Source organism: Sorex fumeus, unplaced genomic scaffold (genome assembly GCF_029834395.1).
Source record: "Sorex fumeus unplaced genomic scaffold, SorFum_2.1 ptg000083l, whole genome shotgun sequence".
NCBI lineage: Eukaryota > Metazoa > Chordata > Mammalia > Eulipotyphla > Soricidae > Sorex > Sorex fumeus.
In genome coordinates this window covers 10,095,714-10,115,407 of record NW_026606140.1, presented here as the reverse complement: position 1 = coordinate 10,115,407, position 19,694 = coordinate 10,095,714, and the positions used below count along the sequence as shown (strand labels likewise).

The following is a 19,694-nucleotide window of genomic DNA, read 5'->3' as shown; positions in this document are numbered from 1 at the left end:
AGGTACTGTGGGTCCTGGGCCTGCCTTGCATATGCTGACCCAGGTTCAATCCCCAGCACCGCCTAGGGTCCCTCGAGCACGCCAAGAGTGATCTCTGAGCACGGAGCCAGGAGGAAGCCCTGACTAAGCACAGCTGGGAGTGTGACCCCAACCCTCCCTTTTTTTTTTTTTTTAATTAGTAGACCGTGGAAGAATGAGGCAGCCGAGCATGAAACCGAGCCCTCAGCACCTGGGGTCTCGCTCGTGCGCAAGTCCATGCCAGCTGCCCATCCTTGAGAGCTTTGAGTGCCGACTTAGGTCACCTGGCACAGACTCTGACCCGGGGTGGAGGTGGAGGGAGGGGAGTAGGCAGGGGCGCTGCGCACCCAACTTTTCCGAGACTGTCCTGATTTCCAGAATACCTCCTGGGGGGGCAGTCTGGAACCTTCCCTGGGCTCTGTCCAGAGCAGGGGCCCTGGCTGCCGCCGCAGCCCCGACTGTTCCTCCTCCTCCTCCTCCTCCTCGTCCTCCTCCCCCCTCCTTCCTCCCCCTCCCCCGCGGGGGCTGGCGACCCCGCCCAGGCTCCACCTTCGGCGTTCGGGGCTCTCAGCGCGTGCGGCCCATTGCCGGGGCAACCGACGCCGCGAGCGGTGCATTGTGGGCTGCAACAGAATGCGGGCGAAAGCTCCTGAGGGACCATTGAGCGCCTGGGCCAATGGGAGCGCACCGAGGCCGGCGCCGAGCCAATCAAGGCGGCCGGCGGGGGGCGGGGCCGGTGGGGCAGGGCGGGGCCGGGGCTCTAAGCGGCGGCGGCGGGCGTGGGGCGCCTTAGATGCGCCACGGCCTCGGAGCGTCGCTGTCGCTGCCGCGTCGAGCTCCGCCAGCCCCTCCCCCAGGAGACCGTTGCAGCCCCCGCTCCCCGGTGAGGGCCCGGGGGCGCCGCCGCGGGAGCTGCCGCGCCGTTGGGTGCGCGCGGCGGGCGGGCGGGCGGGCGTCCGTGGACGGCGGTCGGGGCGGGGGGCGTCGTGGCGTTGCCGGGTGCGTGGCGCGCGGCGGCCGGACAGCGCCCGGGTCGGGGTCGGGGTCGGAGCGGCGGGCGGGGCGGGGGCGCCCCCGTTGGCACCCAGAGCGCCCGGCCTCGCCCCCCGACGCCCCCCGTGCCCCGGCCTCCCGCAGGGCACCATGTGCGACCGAAAGGCGGTGATCAAGAACGCGGACATGTCGGAGGAGATGCAACAGGACTCGGTGGAGTGCGCGACGCAGGCGCTGGAGAAGTACAACATCGAGAAGGACATCGCGGCCCACATCAAGAAGGTGCGGGGCGGGGCGCGGCGGACCCCGGGCCCTCCCGCGGGGCGCGCTGCCCGGAGGAACGCGGGGCGTGCGCTCTGCGTTCTGCGTTCCGCGTTCCGCGCTCTGCGTTCCGCACCCGCGTCCGCGTCCCTCCGGGGGAGCGCCAGACCCTCGCGCCAAGTTTCCCCCCGTTCCCGAGCTCGCGAGGGGAAAAGCGCCACCTAGCAACGGTCTCCAGGATCGGGGAGCGGCGGGGCCCCCTCGCGCCTGATTCCTGCGCGGGGCTCCATCTGGGTGTTCCGGCGGGGGCGGGGGGCGCCGTGGGGGCGTTTTCCAGCGGGGCCGGGAGATCCTGCCAGCCCGCCCGTCGGGGGGTGGTGCCCGCTTCCCGGGATGCGTTTTCGGGGAGGGAAGCCGGCAGCCGGAGCGGTGGGAGTGAGTTCCAGTCCAGAGGGGGAGATGAAGCTTCGGATGGAACAGAAATAAATGCCTTTTTCCCCCCTTACCCCGCACCCCCCCCTTGGCAAATGCAGCAAAAAGCTTTCTCCGGTCTCGCTCCTAAGGATGTTAATTCTCCTTAATGGAGCCAAGAAATTTCCATGATGCAGACAGTTTGCGGAGCCAAATTTTGCGTGATTCACCGTGAATTGGAGGAGATTAGTGTTGGCGCCTGTCTCCCATCACCGAAGTGAAGATGTTCACGCGGGGTCCTGGCGCCTCCCCCCCCCCCCAGCCCCCTGGGTAGTGGGGAACACCTAACTTATGCAGGGAGCTATCCTTGTAGGTTTCCTGGCAGATATGGAAAGGAGGGCTGTTGAGATTCTAATTAAGAGTAAAATTTGATCAGGAGGTTAGGGGATCCTCCTTCCAGCGCCGTGATTTTTTTTTTTTTTTTTGGTTTCTGGGCCACACCTGGTGGTGCCCAAGGCTTATTCCTGGTTCTGTGCTCAAGGATCTGACAGGGTCAGCTAAGTGCAAGGCAAATGCTCTACTTGATTTTTCCAGTCACTCCAACACCTTTTAAAAAAGTAAATAGGAAGAGTGGTGTGCAAATGTCTTGTTCCTTTGTAAAATCATTTTCTTTTTGTTTTCTTTGGGCCATCCATCAGTGATCAGGGTTTATTCCTGGCTTTGCGCTCAGGGATCAGATGGGATGCCAGGATCGAATTCGGTTCAGACACTTGTAAGGCATTAAAAAATGTCTTACCCACTGTATTATTGCTCCAGCCCCTTGTCCCTTTAAATTTAAGGCGTCTTTGTGCCATATTTGGAAATGCTCAGGGGTTATTCCTAGCTCTGCCCTTAGGAATTACTCCTGGTAATGGGCAAGGAAAATGCCCTATCTGCTGTACAATTGCTTCAATCCCATTAAATTTCAGTTTTGATCCAGGGTGGTTTGTTGCAGATGGTAATTGAGGCTTCCTCTCTTGGAAGTCTGTCTTCAATGATACAGAAGTTAATAATGGCCGAGTACATTTTTCCTTTCGGTTTTGGGGTGGATTAGTCTGTATAGCATATACAATAGCATAGTTGAGGGGTTTTATCCACACATGAGAACTCTAAAAATTACACGTAAGATTTAGATAAATGTATAGAATTGCTCTGTAAAGTCGTGATGTCGTTTGCCAAGAATATTGCAGAAGTTAGGAAGGTGAAATTACCATTACAACAAAGCTCCCTGTCTCCCAGCCCCCATTTCCATCTTAGCTGGGACTGCAACTATGTTTGCATCAATGGACTATGTAGGCGCCTTGGAACTGGGGAACATTCTTTAATCATCCTAAGAATTTGCAGATACTGACGTTCTCCTTGCCCTGCGGGCTCTGCTTATTCAGGAGGCAAAGCAGTTTAGCATTGAAGTTTCAGTATTTTTTCCTTCCCTCTCCCCCAGGAGTTTGACAAGAAGTACAATCCCACCTGGCACTGCATCGTGGGGAGGAACTTCGGTAGTTATGTGACGCACGAAACCAAACACTTCATCTACTTCTACCTGGGCCAGGTGGCCATTCTGCTGTTCAAGTCTGGTTAGAGCATGAACTGTGCCACGCCCAGTGATCCATCCAAAACATGGACTGCAGCCTAAATCCCAAATAACCAGAGACTGAAATCTTCAGCCTTGCCTAAGGGAACACCTCAATCTCTGAACCTTTATTGTGTTGTTTTGTACAGGGCCTCTTCTCTGTACTGATTTGTTGTGGTTATAAAACAATTAGCAACTCAGCTTACATTTGTATTTATTTTCTATTCCATACCTCTCTGCCCATGTTTTTTCTCCTTAAAGTTCATTCCTTTCAAAAAATCTGTTGAAGTGTGTGTTAGTTCCTATCAATTGGTTTTGATGAAAGGTTTCCTGTAATTTTAGGAAGACTTGCCATATTTACTTCATAAGACAGGTTTTATGGGGTTGCAGTGATAGCATCGCGGGTAGGGCGTTTGCCTTGCACGCAGCCGACCCAGGTTCGATTCCCAGCATCCCATATGGTCCCCTGAGCATCACCAGGTGTGACCCAAAAAGCAAAAACAAAACAAATAAACAAAAAAACAGGTTTTATAAGACGAAAGGAAATTCGCCATAGGCAGAAGTCAGCAGCCTTGGGAAGGATGGTGGCACCTTGGCTTTCGCGCTTCCCTACAGACTAGTCAGTACTTGGAGGTAGTAATGATTTTTTTCTTTACCAGAACTTAGGGTTTCAGGAGTCCAAGGAAGTGGTACATGTTCAGCCTGAGAAAGGATGAGGCAATGAACCCATGATAGCACTAGGGGCCACTCAGGCTTCGTGAATGATGAAAAATGTCTTTTGGGGGGGGGGGGGGTGCTCGGCTATCAATCCTGGGTTACACCTGGCTCAGCTCTCAGGATTTAACTCTTGGCACTACTGAGGGGATAAGAATGACATACCAGGGATTGATTCTGGGTTGAGCATATGCATGGCAAGTGACTTACCAGCTGTACTGGCTTCAGCCTCCAAAAAATGTCATAATTAATCTCCATACTGACCATGTCTATTAGAAGCATAGAAATTTTTGTAAATGGGATTTTTTTGGGGGGTGGGTGTCAAACCCGGTGATGCTTGGGTTACTCCTGGCAGTGCTCGAGGACCATATGGGATGCTGGTGATCTAACCTGGGTTGGCTGCTTGCAAGGCAAACGCACTACCTGCTGCACTATTGCTCCAGTCCCCCGATAGATATTTTGGCCAAAACGCTTGGCCAGGGGACTGGGGGGAGAGAACGGGTAAGGCACTTTGCCTTGCATGTGGTCCACCTGACTTTGGTCTCAGCACCTCATGGTCCAATGAGCCCTACTTGGAATGATCTCCAAATGCAGAGCCAGGAGCTATTCCCAAGTACCACGACAGATGTGTCCTCCAGAAACAACCTATCTTGTTCAGGCCCAGGGAATAAGTCAAAGGTTAGCGTGCCTGGCATATGGAAAGCCCAAGTTCAATCCCAGCACTGTTTATCCCTGAGCCACAGCAGCCGTAATGCCTAAGCACCTCCCCGTGTGACCCAAAAAGCCGGTTCTGTTTCTGAAGTGTCCAGAGCCCAGCGCACACAATTCAGCATTAGGAGTTCTAATTTGATCAGGGCCATTATCTGCTGCCAGGAAACGGATGCCTTTAACAGGCATACTTCAATTTGCTTCACTTCAAGGCACTTGGCAGACATTTTTAGGGGGAAGAGAGTTCTCAGGGATCACTTCTGGTACGATGCTTAGGGATCAAATGGGTGCCAGCTGTGTGTAAGGCAAAAGCCTTAACACCTAACACCTCCCCCCCCCCCCCCATGCTATTTCTACAGCCCCACTTATAAATTGAAAACTGGATGCCAGGATTGGTAGCCGAGCACCAGTGGGTATAGCCCCAAAACAAAAATTTCAACTGGTTTCTGCAGTTTCTCACTAAGGTTCCTTGAAACCCTTAAGCTTCAGACACACTCAAAATATGGCTTGACTTCAACGTCAGTCAGTGAGCTGCATTAAAGAAAACAATAGCCAGGAGCTGAAGCCATAGTAGGGCCTGTGGGGTGCTTGCCTTGCATGTGGCTGACCTAGGTCCGATCCCCAGCACCCTGTTTGGTCTCTGGAGCCCTGCCGGTACTTCTCCCTGAGCAGAGAGTCAGGAGTAAGCTTTGGGCACCACCAGATGTGGCCCTGAAACAAAATCTAATAGCCAGTGGCTAGAAAAACAGAATAGGGGTTAAGGCAGCACCACGTATCTTGGGTCTCGCTTTGAGCACTAAGCCACTAGGAACCGCCAAGAGGGAACCCAGGCCAAAATAAGACAAGAGCTGGGCCAAACAGTAAAACAAGCTGGGAGCGCACTTTGCATGTAGGAAGCTAGGATACGGTCCCCAGCACCCCACAGTACCCTGAGCACAGCCAGTTATGACCCCCAAACAAAAGAACATAAGAACTCTGTCCACCGCTGCCCCTGGGAACTGGAGCTAAACATTCAAATTTCACTTTGTTATAAAATCCTTTTTTCAAGTGTGTTCTGAAGGCAAATCGGTGTATAAAGTAAGAAAGCAAGAGTTAGCTGGTACTTTCAAAAGGGCCAAGTTATTCTCATGACAGACACTGGGTAAAAGATAAAAGATATTTCCCTCACCTCCAAGAAGAAAATGACAAACACCAGGCACGCTGTAGGCTCAGGTAGTGGGCCAGGGCGTAATTCTTGCGTTAGCCCTGTGAACTGGGTCTTGGCTTAACAAACCGTCCCAGGCTGCAAGATTGACTCAGTGACAGGTCATATTTTTTGTTCAAATCTTCGATGAGTTAGAATGATGCCGGAAGGCAGCACCAGAACTTAAATATGATACCAATAGATGAAGAGCTAGTGGTGGTTTGACCTTATCCAAACACTAGGCAGCCAAGAAAAATGAGAAGGAAAGCAAAAAACAGACACCTGAGACGGTGGGTGAAGGCTTAAAGGCAGCTGCTGATACCAGCTGCAGCCAAGTGACCCGAGTGTGCTTCTTCCACTTCCTTTTTTACTTTTGGGTCACACTTGGCATTGCTCAGGGATTACTCCTGGCTCTGCACTCAGGAATCACTCCTGCGGTGCTTGGAGGACCAGATGGGATGCTGAGGATCAGACCCAGGTCATCCACGTGCAAGGCATGTGCCCTCCCTGCTGTGTCAACCGCTCCGGCCCCGTCCCCCACTTTGAGACTGGTCATTTCAGAACAGGTGTCCACAAATCCCAAAGAGGAGAGGAGATGTTCTGCTGAGGGTCACCTTCATTCAGGACTCTGACAGGACATGAGTGTCTCGTGCTTCAGAACGAAAAGGAGTCACAGTTTGAAGCCAGAATGAATGGCCACGATGCCTGACGTGAGACTTTCGTAAGTCACCTTCTGAAAACCGGCATCTTCTATCATTTCCTTGAACTCCTCCTACAATGCAAAGAAAGGGACAGCAAGGGTCACGTGAGGTTTCAACTTTAGGAGCTTTGTTCTGAGTCACAGGTGGTTTTATACCTGAGACGGGAACTGCCGGATACTTTCTACAAGGTATTGGTAGGACTTCCAGTCTCCTGCGATGACTTCTCCCAGGACAGGAATGACCTGGAAACTGTACAGATCATAGAGCCTAAACAGAGAGGCAAAAGGTTAACATTAGAACACATTCCTCATCGCCCCCTGATAAAAAGCAAGACCGGAGGCTGGAGTGATAGCACAGCAGGGAGGGTGTCTGCCTTGCACGAGGCCGACCCAGGTTCAATTCTTGGCATCCCATATGGTCCCCTGAGTATCACTGGGAGTGACCCAACAAGCAAAAAAAAAAAAAAAGGGTGGGGCCATAGTAAAACATGTAAGCATGTAAGCAGCTTGCCTTGCATGTGGCCAACCTGGATTTGAATCCTGGCATCCCATATGGTCTCCTGAGCACTGCCAGGAGTAATTTCTGAGTGCAGAGCAAGGAGTAACCCAGGAAGGTAGCCAGGTGTGACCCCCAAACCAAATAAGAAAGCGAGGACTGGAGAAATAATAAGCAGCAGCACATACTTTGAATGTAGGAGGCCCCAGGTTTAAGTTCTAGCACCACAAAGTCCTCTGGGCATAGCTCTGCGTGGCTCAAGCCTCACACCCCTTCACTCCCTTCCCCCACTCTCCAAAGACAAGACCCAAAACACCGAGCCTTTAGCTACTGCTTTGAGACTCTTCTAGCTTAGATGTCACTTAGAACTGGTTGGCCTCTGCGTCAGAGCCTGAAACTCCGAACTACAAAGCTCGCGATTAGTTTACCAGCTATTTCTATTTCTAACCCCTCCCAACACACACCCCCCTTTTGAGGTGCCGGGGATTGAACGGATGGCAGGGCAAGTGCGCTACCGCTGAGCTACCTCCCTGAGCCACATCCTCTACCAGTTTCAAACAGAAAATCTTTGACTAGACGATGAGAATAAAGCCCTGGTGGTCACAGCACCGACCTAGAGACGAGGGGATTGTTCACTTGGCTGAACTCCAGACACAGGAACCGTCCTCCTGGCTTCAGGACTCGGTGGGCCTCCTGGAGAGCCTGAGAAACAGAGCAGAGCGCACTCTTAGCTGATCTTTTCCCTTTGGGGGCTGGGGGGACACATCTGTCGGTACTCAGGGATCATGGGAACATATCGGGTGAGGATCAAAACCGGGTTGGCAGCGTGCAAGGCAAGCACGCTAACCACTGTACTATCTCTCTCGCCCCTGCTTAGCAGACCTTACTCAAGCTCAGTGGGCAGGACAGCGCTAACTTCTGTAAGCATCAAGTCATTTCTCACAGACACTTTTTTCATTCTCAGTTGGTGAGCTATAACAGCAAAGATAATCTCAAAATATCGTAAACTTTCCAGGTATTCTGACTATGAAGAGAAGGAGACTTGGGATTCTTATTTTGAGGGGTGGGGTTTTGGGCTATACCCCCCAGTCATCAGGACCTTTCCTGGCACTGTCTGTACTCAAGAGTCACCTCTAGTGCTCTGGCACAACAACACACAGAATCACTCATCAAAACTACATTGCGCAGCCTCTGATCTGGCTGCTTACTTCCAGGAATCTAAGTTACCGAATATGTCTATGGCGGAAATGATGTGGATAGGTTATTAACTGTGGCACTACCTGAACAGCACAGGATTAGAAGCATCTGAATCATCAATGAGTCTGGAATAAGTTTTATTGTGTAAATATATGCAAATGGAATCTAATCATCTAATATGAAAGGAAGGAAGAAGAGAGAAAATAATAGAGGAGGAGGAGGTGGGCCCATACAGGACAGCAGGTACGGTGCGTCCCTTGAATGTAACCAAACCAGGTTTACTCCCAGGAACCACATATAGTTGGTCCCCCTGAGCAACACCTGAACTGATTTTTGAACAAAGAGCCACCCCCCCCCCAAAAAAAAAGAGCAAGACTGGTAAGTCTAGCCAGAGAAACACAGTCTCAAAGACGGAAATAACAGCCCGGGTCACAAAGGCTCCTTCTTTCCTTTTCCTTTTCCTTTCCTTCTTTCTTTCTTTCCTTCTTTCCTTCTTTCTTTCTTTCTTTCTTTCTTTCTTTCTTTCTTTCTTTCTTTCTTTCAGAGGAACCTCCTGAGTAATATTCCTGGGGCCTGGGGGCCCCTCTTACTGGGTCAGGGTTCAATGCAAGGGCCCAAGGATGCGATGCTGGATTATCCCAGTCACCCTAGCAGTCCTTGGGGCCTCTACTGCTGCTCCTGGCCATCTGGGGGACCACATGGTGCCAGAGAAGAAACTGGCACCAGCTGCATGCCAGGCTATGCACCTTAACCCCTGGACTCTCTCTCTGGCCCTTGATTTTTGGCCTGTTTTGAATTCAGTGGCCAGGGCTATTACAGCCTGGGGCACTGCATCCACTAGTCCACGGCATTAGTCTGTGACTGTTGTGTTCGGGAGCCAGACCAGGGAAGAATGGCTCCTTTTCCATGTGCTGTGGAGCTGTCCCCGAGAGTCACCTGGGCTGGGGCTGCAGTCACTCCTACCTGATCAATGTGTGTGACGTTCCGGATTCCAAAGGCGATGGTGTAAATGTCAAACTTGTCATCATCAAAGGGCAGCTCTTCGGCATCGCCTACGACCCACGCAAGCCCTGGGAGAGAAAACCAGCTGTGGCCTCCAACGGGGAGCCTGGCCAGCTGTTGAACGTGAGGGTTGGGTTACGAGCTCCCAGGAAGGCAGAAGCGTGGAACACCAAGACCCCTACTTGTGGCTGACTTCGGAAGTAGGGGCACGCCTATGGGCTTAAGCTCGGGCATCTGTTGAATTTGATGCAAATACTGAACAGTCAGTGTCAGAACTGACAGACTGTCTGAACACCTGGTTGGTGAGAATGGCAGATTTGGTGCTGGGCAAATCCTCCCGTGCACATTATATTAGAAGCAGCATCTGGAAGCCGGGGTGGTCGATCAGCGGGGAGGGCGTTTGCCTTCCCAGCCGCCAACCCAGCTTCGAGCCCAGCATCCCATATGGTCCACTGAGCCCGGCTAGGAGTGATCCCTGAGCACGTGGGCACACGGGGGTTTGACCCCAACAAAAACAACAAAAAATGTAGTAGTGTCTGAGGCTACGGAGCAGCGCAGCAGGAAAGCACCTGCCTTGCATGTATGAAGCCTACAGTTCAATACTCAGTACTCCCTTGCTATACATACATACATATATATTTACTTTTCACCCTTCTCTCTTTTTCTGTGTTGGGGATTGAACCTAGGGTCTCACCACCAAGTCACAGCCTGTCACTGTCACTGTCCTCCCGTTGTTCATCCATTTGCTCGAGCAGGCCCAGTAACATCTCCATCGTGAGACTTTGTTGTTACTGTGTTTGGCATACCGAATACGTCATGGGGAGCTTGCCAGACTCTGCCGTGCGGGCGAGATACTCTCGGTAGCTTGCCGGGCTCTCCGAGAGGGGCAGACGTATCGAACTCGGGTTGGCCATGTTGGCTCCGTGCAAGGCAAAAGCCCTAATCGCTGGGCTATCGCTCCAGCCCAAGTCATAGCCTAGCTCCCTTTATTTATTTTTCTGTTTTTTTTTTTTTAGCCACACTCAGCTGTGCTTAGGGCTTACTCACGGCTCTGTCCCTAGAGATCACTCCTAGAGTATTTGGGGGACCATCTGGGGTGCCAGGGATTGAACCTCAGGTCAGACACAATAAGGCAAACAAGCATCTTACCTGCTGTATTCACTTTCTTCCCCCCATAATTTTAAAGGACACTAAAAAATCTCATGATACAATACTGATTTTGGCCCTCAAATAATTTCTTTTGGGGGCTGGACTGACAGCACAGCAGATAGGGCATTTGCCTTGCATGCAGCTGACCCAGGTTCAATTCCCAGCATCCCATATGGTCCCCCAGCACCGCCAGGAGTAATTCCTGAGTGCAGAGCCAGGAGTATAGCATCCCCTGTGCATCACTGGGTGTGACCCAAAAAGCAAAAAAAAAAAAAAAAAATTCTTTTGTTCCAGTTCCTGCCCTGGGGCTGGAGCAATGGCACCGCAGGTGGTATGCTTGCCCTGCACGCAGCCAACTCTGATTCAATCCCTGGCACTACATTAGGTCCCTGGAGCACCACCAGGAGTGATCTCTGAGAACAGAGCCAGGAGGAAGCCCTTGCCTGCAGCGAGAGCTGTTGTTTGTTCCGGGTAGATAATGCCTCTGTCTGTGACTGTCAGGGCCACAAGCAGCTTCCAGCCACCCAGAAGCCACAAAAAAGGGGCCCCCCCCCCACTCCCTGCCACCCCATGAGCAATCAAAAGGCCATGAGAAGGCCTGGAGAGAGAGATAGGACAATGCGTCAGCTGCTTTCCTTGTCCATGGCTGACTGGGCTTCACTCCCCCACACCACAAATGGTCCCTGGAGCTCTGCCAGGAGTGATCCTTGAGCACTGAGTCAGGAGTAAGCCCTGAGCACAGGCAGGTGTGGTTCAAGAAACAAAAGGGTGAGAGCATCTCGGCCAAGAAGTGTGTCTGCTGAGCATGCGTGTCAGGCCCCGCTGCAAACCCCCATCCTCACATCAAAACCAGCACTTGTGCTTGAAGAGCGTGACCCCGGCAAGTACACCACAGCCAGGAGCGCCAACTCTGGGAGCCCTGGATCCAAGCGGGCAGATGTCAGAACCCGATGGGCAGCCCCCACAGCCGGGTAGTGAGCAAGCCCGAGTCAGGGCGACGACGGAAGGAAGGAGGAGGGTGTGAAAAAGATTGTCGGGTTCCTGTCTGGGAAGCCTCTCTTTGGGGGAGAGGATAATGGACGAGACCTGTAAAAATGACTGTGATTCTTTAGTTTGTATTTTTTGGGGGCCACAGCTGCCAACACTCAGGGCCAACTCCTGGCTCTGCACTCAGGAATCACTCCTGATGGAAGTGCCGAGGATCAAATCCGGGTCGGCTGCATGCAAGGCAAATGCTTTACCCACTGGACCATTGCTCCGACCCTGTGATCCTTACAACTGTTTGGCAGCGTCTAGGCTACTGGCAACAAGGTCTAATGAGCTGAGAAGGCCGAGTTCCCTTTGATTTTTGTGGGCCCGGGGAACGAAGCCATGAGTGACCCACACAAACAAGCAAGGCCTGTGCTGTTTGCCTGAGCCATAACCCCAACCCTGGCGTGCTCGGGGGACCATGCAGTGCTGGGGATAGAGCCTGTGTTTTCGCTGCTGCTACTGCTGCTGCTGTTGCTGTAAAGACATTATCAACCGGGTGTGGTGAAGCGGGAGGGCAAAGGGCTCAAGCTGCCAGGCTATACGTCCTTCCCCAGCAGCAGGTGGACTTGTCCAGGCAGTCTGGGCAGACACACTCCAGATACAGGGCATCGCCTATCACTCGGCTTCTGCGCTCCCTTCTTCGGAACTGCGGCCGGAGCGCAGGAAGCACGAACTGCAGTGGGCATGTGCACACACAGTGCCTTTGTCTCTGAGCACGAGGGCCGCCTGCCTCCTGATTAGCACTGGCAGCTAACAAAAGGCTGTTCATCGTGGAGGCCGAGAGGCCTGCTGGCCCTCAGGCAGCTCCTTCTGGGGGTGGGCGGAGGCTGGGGAGGAGGAACGGGGCTAAAATAACCTCAGACACTCCTGGGCAGGCAGTGGCGCGCGTGGTGGTGGTGCCGCTGCAGAGCGTGGCCCGCCTGGAAGAGGGCAGTGTGGAGGTGCCCAGGGCTGAGCAGACATGGTGCGGCCGCGCCAGGACTGGCATTTTCCATTGGAAAAATGAGGGGGAAAGGATTTTTCATTTACTTTTTTTGCTTTGGGCAGGGCATACCCCCGACAGCCTGGCAGGCTTGGGGGACCATATGGGATATCCGCCAGGGATCAAACCCAGCCGGCTGCGTGCAAGGCAAACGCCATAACTATCGTACTATCGCTCTGGTCTGCCAAGTTCCTTTTTATTTTACTTTTTTTGGCTTTTTGGGTCACACGTGGACATTGCGCAGGAGTTACTCTACACTGAGGAATCACTCCTGGCGGTGCTTGGGGGACCACACACGATGCCGAATATCAAACCTGGGTCGGTCACGTGCAAGGCAAATGCCCTTCCTGCTGCTGCTCCGGCCCCCCAAGTTTCACACCTGCCCACATGAGGCTCTGGGTATGATCCCTGGCCACCTTCCTCTGAGAAACAGAGCATCAGGCTCCCCTAGCACCTGCCGGGGCTTGAAAACAACTGTCTCAGGGCCCAGGAGCTGAGATCCAAAGGCAGACGTGGCATGTATCAACTCTAATACTTGAGATGCTGCATTTCTATGTTCTTTGGTTTTCTCCTTGTGCGCAAGTCAGGCTCTCTGAGTTGCAGCGAATAACGCACAGAACAGCATCCAACAGGATGCAGGCACGTGAAGGATCTTCAACACTGCCGCTAGCTAAGTTTTGGAAAGCTGGAAAGAGTCTCTGCCAGTCTCATGTGCTGGATGAGCTGAGCAACACGGAACCTTTGCCCGTCTCTAGTCGGCGGCGGCACCTACCAGCTCTGTATCCCCGGGAACAGGCTCTTTGCTTCCCGATCCTGAGCATCTCCTTATTGATGTCACACACCACCACCCGGGAACCGCCCAAGGGGTCCTCTTCCTGCTGGTACTTTTGAGCGATTTCTTCCCAGGACAAGTTCTGCTGGGCCCGTAACTGCTGCTTCTGCTTCTTCTGCTGCTGCGCCTGAATGTAGCTGAGGAATCGGAACGCAATATCGCCTGTTGGGAGGATGGAAGAGGGACGATGAGAAGCAACATCTAAGGTCTAGGAGCTAGGAAAGGGGGAAATGGAAGACACGGGGCCACTGCAATCGTATGGCGGGGAGGGCGCTTGCCTTGCACACAGCTGACCTGGGTTCAATCCCAGGCACCACATATGGTCCTTCAGGTCTGCCAAGAGGAATCCCTGAGAACAGAGCCAGGAGCAAGCCCCAAGCCCTACAAGTGTGGCCCAAAACACCAAACCAAAATGACACACATGGAGGTTTCTATTCACTCCCACAGAAGTGTCTTTTAATAGTCTTCATTTTGGTTTTTGTTTGTTTGGGGCCATACCCTGTGATGCTCAGGGTTCCTCCTGGTTCTGCACTCAGGAATCACTCCTGGCAGTGCTCAGGGGATCATACCGGTTGCTGGGGATCAAACTGGGTTGGCCATGTGCAAGGCAAACACCTTATCTGCTGTCCCATTGCTCCGGCCCTTTCTAAAAGTCTTTTAAAAAAAAATACTTCTAGAGGCTGGAGCGATTGCACAGCGGGTAGGGTGTTTGCCTTGCACGCGGCTTACCTGGGTTCGATTCCCAGCATCCCATATGATTTCCCCGAGCACCACCAGGAGTAACTCCTGAGTGCGGAGCCAGGAGTAACCCCTGAGCATCGCTGGGTGTGACCCGAAAAGCAAAAAACAAAAAAAACCAAAAAAAAACAAACAACCTTCTAAAAAATTACATAAGTAACGCACAAACCTATTCTCACTATAAGTGACTCAATGCCTAAATATATATAGAACAGCATCTCTCTCCTGCCTCCACCCAACAGCTATAACAAATGTTAAACACTTAGAACGCTGCCTTCTAATCTTTTCTAATTTTGTGAAAGCAACATCAGGGGAAAGATACAAACAATAATTCCCGACCCCACCACTTCCCACTCTTCTAGCTGCTGCTTCTGTTGCTACACAGGATCCTTTACTCATCAAACTCATAACTACTCCACCCCTCTCAGATTATCTCCAGCTTCCCAGGATAGTCGTTTTGCTTGTTACAGCTCCTCACAGATTTTGCTTTGCAATCTAGAGTACTAAGCTAATCTTCTGAAAGAGTTTTTAGAGCAGCAAACTAGTCTTCGTTAAAGGAAATTTACTTAGAGGGGCTAGAGTGATAGTACAGTGGGTAGGGCATTTGTCTTGTACATGGCTGACCCGGGTTCGATTCCCAGCATCCCATATTGTTCCCCAGGAATAATACCTGAGTACTGCCAGGAATAATTTCTTTTTTTTTTTTTTTTGCCTTTTGGGTCACACCCAGCGATGCACAGGGGTTACTCCTGGCTCTGCACTCAGGGATTACCCCTGGCAGTGCTCGGGGGACCATATGGGATGCTGGGAATTGGACCTGGGTCGGCCACATGCAAGGCAGATGCCCTACCTGCTGTGCTATTGCTCCAGCCCCAGGAGTAATTTCTGAGTGCAGAGCCAGGAGTAACCCCAGAGAATTGCCGGGTGTGACCAAAAAAGCCAAAAAAAAAGAAACTTAGAGAAGTGTGAGAAGAGGAGAGGAATATGTGTTCAAGAAACAACACAGGCTTCTCCAGAGTGGATAAGGCAGAGAAGAGGAGAGAAGGACAAAAACATGTTCAAGGGGCTGGAGTGATTGGAGTGGTAGCACAGTGGGTAGGGCGTTTGCCTTGCACGCGGTCCACGTGGTCAACCCGGGTTTGATTCCCAGCATCCCATATGGTCCCCTGAGCACTGCCAGGAGTGATTCCTGAGTGCAAAGCCAGGAGGAACCCCTGAGCATCGCCAGGTGTGACCCAAAAAGAAAAGAAAAATAAAAACATGTTCAAGAGAGAACAAGGGCCTAGGAAAAAAAAAACAGAAAGAGAGGCATATGCTCAAGAATGAACCAGGAAAAGCCTAATCTAACAATGTCACTGTCACTGTCCTCCCGTTGTTCATTGATTTGCTCAGGCTGGCCCAGTAACGTTTCCAATGTGACAACTGTTACTGTGTTTGGCATATCAAATACGTCACAGGTAGCTTGCCAGGCTTCACCGTGAGGGCGAGATACTCTTGGTAGCTTGCTGGGCTCTCCAAGAGGGGCGGAGGACTCGAACTTGAGTTGGCCATGTTGGCCACTTGCAAGGCAAATGCCCTACCCGCTGTGCTATCGCTCTAGCCCATCTAACAATGTAAAGTCCCTAAACACCGTGATGGGGGTGGGGGAGGGGGGAGAGAGAGAGGGGGATGGAGAGAGAGGGAGAGAGAGGGGGGGAGGGAGGAAGAGAGAGAATGAGAGAGAGGGAGGGAGAAAGAGAACAGAGTAGATAATCTGGCAGGGTGTTTTGTTTTGGGGACCACACCTGGCGAGGCTCAGGGGTTACTTCTGACTCTGCCTTTCAAGAATCACCCCTGGGAGTGCTATTGGGATATTGGGGTAGAACCTCGGTCGGCTGCATACAAAGCTAATGCTTTATCTGCTGTACTATTGCTCCAGACCCCTGGTGTGCTTTTTGTCTTGTGGTGCCAGGTCCTGAACCATGCCTTTCCTTACACACCAGCAGCATGAGCTCTGCTCCTGAGTTATATCCCCAGCCTGATACTCTGTGCTTTCGTCTGATATCCAATTAAAAAGAAAAATTATACACAGTTGGCACATCCCACTGTGGAGCTGCCTGCATCCCAGCTTGGGAGTATGTCATTCCTTTCCTGACTCCCTGAGGCACTCTCTTCTCTCCCTGTCTTTCTTACTTCCTAAATAAAACTATTTTACGGGGCTGGAGCAATGGCACAGTGGGTAGGGCATTTGCCTTGCATGTGGCCAACCCGGGTTTGATTTCCAGCATCCCATATGGTCCCCCGAACACCACCAGGAATAATTCCTGAGTGCACGAGCCAGGAGAAATCCCTGTGCATCGCCGGGTATGACCCAAAAAGCAAAAAAACCCCTATTTTATGACCCCCCTCTCCCCCCCAAAAAACACTAAAGCTTTCTTAGAAATATGTTGATTTTTTCTTTTTTTTTTCTTTTTGGATCACACCTGGCGATATACAGGGGTTCCTCCTGGCTCTGCACTCAGGAATTACTCCTGGCGGTGCTCGGGTAACCATATGGGATGCCAGGGTCAAACCCGGGTCAGCCACGTGCAAGTCAAACGTTTTACCTGCTGTCCTATTGCTCCAGCCCTGAAACATGTTGATTTTTTAAAAAAATTTTGTTTTTGTTTTGGGGACACACCCAGGAATGTTCAGGGGTTCCTCCTGGCTCTGCACTCAGGAATCACTCCTGGCGGTGCTTGGGGGAACATACAGGATTCTGGGGATCCAACCAGGTCAGACGCGTACAAGGCAAGCGCCTTACCTGCTGTACTATCGCTCTGGCCCAAGAGATGCTCGTTTCCACAGAAGGTGCACGGCGACACTCAGGGTGGGAACTGGACATTACCTGTGCCACCAGCAACGTCCAGCAACTGGGTCCCAGGAAGTGGGTGCATCCGCCACAGCAGCAAATCCTTCCAAACTCGATGGATGCCGAGACTCATCATGTCATTCATCACATCATACTTCTTGGCCACACTTTCGAACACCTGGTATACTGACATGGGAGGAAAGCAACACAATTGGCCTCTTCGCAAAAGTAATTCGACTCACTCCTGGAGGAGCTGGACCACAGGAGGGGACAGTTACTGAGTCCAGGTCCTTTGTGTCTTAACCCCTGTACTCTCTCTCTCTCTGGCCCTTCAGTTTAAAGTTTAAACAAAATAAAAACGAATATAACTTAGAAAGCTTTATTTCTAATAAAAATAGGGAAAAGGAAAGACTGTCAATACTTCAGTTCTCAGGTCCAGATGTGGCTGGGTGGGAAAGTTCGTACCTAGCACATGGAAAGCCTGGGTTCATCCCCAGCACCAAATGGCCCAGAGGACAGAGGACTGACCCGGACCTCAAGCACCTAGCTGGGAACAGCGCGTGAGCACTGCTGGGTGTGGCCCCAAGCCCCAAAAAACAAATCAAATTAGAATGTTAATTTCTTCATCTGTTGGCTATGTTAAATTTGGCAAGTTAAGAAGTTTTTCCGGGGTAGGTTGGGTCACTCCTTGTGGTGCAGGGGGACCACGTGGTGGGGAGATCTAATTGGAGTGGGTCCCACGCAAGGCAAGCCAGTGAACCCCTCTACTCAATCTCCAGCCCCTTAACCTTTGTTTCAAAACTTTAATTCACTGTCAGCAGCCGGCTCTAACTCAGATGCTCACACATGCACAAGCCCACATCACCCGCCCCTTCTTAACCTTCGAATTTCGGTGTCTGGGGCCGAAGTGGTAAGTCAGCAGGGAGGGCGGTTTGCCTGCGTTCAGCTTTGGCATCCCACAGGGGCCCCGAGCACCGCTGGGGGTGATTCCTGAGAATCCCGCCGAATGACTGCAGAGCCAGGAATAACCCGGAGCCCCGCCGGGGCGGCCCAAAAAAGCAAAGTACGTGGAAGACTTTCAAAAGCGTTTGGAAAATGCTCAGAAAGATCTCGACTTCCTGCTGCGTGACTCGGGAGAGCAATGGTCCCTGCGACGACGCCGAAACGAGGACGGGGAGGAGCGCCGGAGGCTCCCGGCACCTCCGGGACCCTCAGGCGACGGGACCCAGCGACGGTGGCCGCGCGCGCAGTCCCTGGGGGTCGGGCCGGGCGCGGGTGGCCGCGGGAGGCGGGGTGCTCTGGCCGCGGCATCGCAGCGCGGACCGTAAGTCCACGCTCCCGCGGGCCAAGGACACGGGGCGGAGGCCGGTCCCCGCGCCGCCGCCGCCCGCCCCTCACCTTTGTCCCCCTTCTCCTGCTCCGACACCGTCTCGAACCCGAAGTGGGTCTCCGCCGTCCGCGCCTCTCGGGACAGGAGCCGCGCTCCCAGGGGGCCCCCGGGCCGGGCGCCGCCCAGCCGGGGGCACGCGCAGCCCCGCACCAGCCGCGACCACTCCCGGCCGGGGCAGCCCCGAAGAGCCCAGACGCTGGGCGCCGCCATCTTGGCGGAGGGCGACGGCCCGGGCGAGCCGCGCGCAGCCGCATTAGCCGGGCGACGGCGGCCGGCAGGAGTCAGCATTAGTCGAACGCAAACCGCCTCTGAATGAGCGGTTCCCGCAGCTTACGTCGATAGTCAATGTGGGAACAGAAGGAAATTCGGCTCTTCGAAGGATCGCCCACGAAGAGCCGAATTTCCTTCTGTTCCCAGATTGACTATCGACGTCACCGGGGTGGTCAGGGCGGTAGTACAGCGCTCAAAACGCTCAACCCGGCTTAATCCCAGCACCCCAGGTGCTTCCCCCAGCACTTCCAGGTGTGATCCTTGAGCACAGAGCCCGCTGGTAGGGCCTGAGCACCTTCAGGTGTGCCTTCCCCCTCCCCCGAGCCCCCAGGAGTGACCCCAGTCACCTCTCAGTAGCTATGTTCTGGGATTCCTGCAGAGTTCTGACTCGCAGATATGGAGTAACTTGTTTTCTAGAGTAGGCAGGGAGAGCTGAGAGACGGGTGGTGAACGGCCGAGGTTAAAGGGTCTATTCTCTCTGCATTGGTGTGCTTAAGAAGCGCCTGGTTTGGTCTTTAAAATACAGAACCCTAGGCGCTTCAAATGCCAGAGATTTGGAATCAGTAACTCTGGTTTTTTTTTTTTTTTTTTTTTGGCAGTGGGTCACACACGGCAATGCTCAGGGGTTCCTCCTGGCTCTGCACTCAGGAATTACTCCTGGCGGTGCTCGGGAGACCATATGGGATGCTGGGAGTCGAACCCGCCGGCCTGGGAGAATACGGAATGAATGACCGGAGTCTCCCGCGTGAAAATCATGTGCTTCAACCCATTTCGCTATCTGCTCTGACTCTGAGTCAGAAAAACTGATGTGGTTATTAGCAAGCCTTTGTTTACTTGGGTGTGTTGGGGGGGGAGCTGAAGGGGTAGGGGCTAAGGGTTATTTCTGTTAGGTGCTGAGTGTTGGGTGGGGGCCCGTTTCCAACCCTTACTGTTATCTCTCCAGCCAGTGTCACGGACTGAAATGAGGACTTTGCACATGCAAGGCAAATTCCTTCCAACTGATGATCTACGTGTAGTCTCGGTTCTGGTGATCTTTACTTAAACTCTGCTGGTTTTGATGTCTCCCGGCAGTACTTCAGAGACTCCAAAAAGGCCCCAAATTGGAGAATTCTAGGACTTTTTTTTTGTATGGAGGGGGTCACTTCCAGTGATGCTTGAGGGTCCTTATGGATGCCACGG

General features: G+C 52.8%; 2 protein-coding genes across 2 annotated transcripts; one reads left to right on the top strand and one right to left on the bottom strand.

Moving 5' to 3' along the window:
- The first annotated feature begins 819 nt into the window (after positions 1-819).
- Positions 820-3,440, top strand: DYNLL1 (dynein light chain LC8-type 1). The gene is made up of 3 exons (XM_056131003.1): positions 820-901; positions 1,156-1,293; positions 3,164-3,440. Exons 2-3 carry the CDS (start codon positions 1,162-1,164, stop codon positions 3,299-3,301), a joined length of 270 nt encoding a protein of 89 aa, XP_055986978.1. The 5' UTR covers positions 820-901; positions 1,156-1,161; the 3' UTR covers positions 3,302-3,440.
- Positions 3,441-5,694: 2,254 nt separating this feature from the next.
- On the bottom strand, positions 5,695-18,455 carry COQ5 (coenzyme Q5, methyltransferase). The gene is made up of 7 exons (XM_056130996.1): positions 18,254-18,455; positions 16,892-17,041; positions 13,228-13,449; positions 9,254-9,360; positions 7,707-7,795; positions 6,754-6,865; positions 5,695-6,669 (listed from the first exon to the last, which is right to left on the bottom strand). Exons 1-7 carry the CDS (start codon positions 18,453-18,455, stop codon positions 6,568-6,570), a joined length of 984 nt encoding a protein of 327 aa, XP_055986971.1. The 3' UTR covers positions 5,695-6,567.
- Between the last annotated feature and the right edge of the window lie 1,239 nt (positions 18,456-19,694).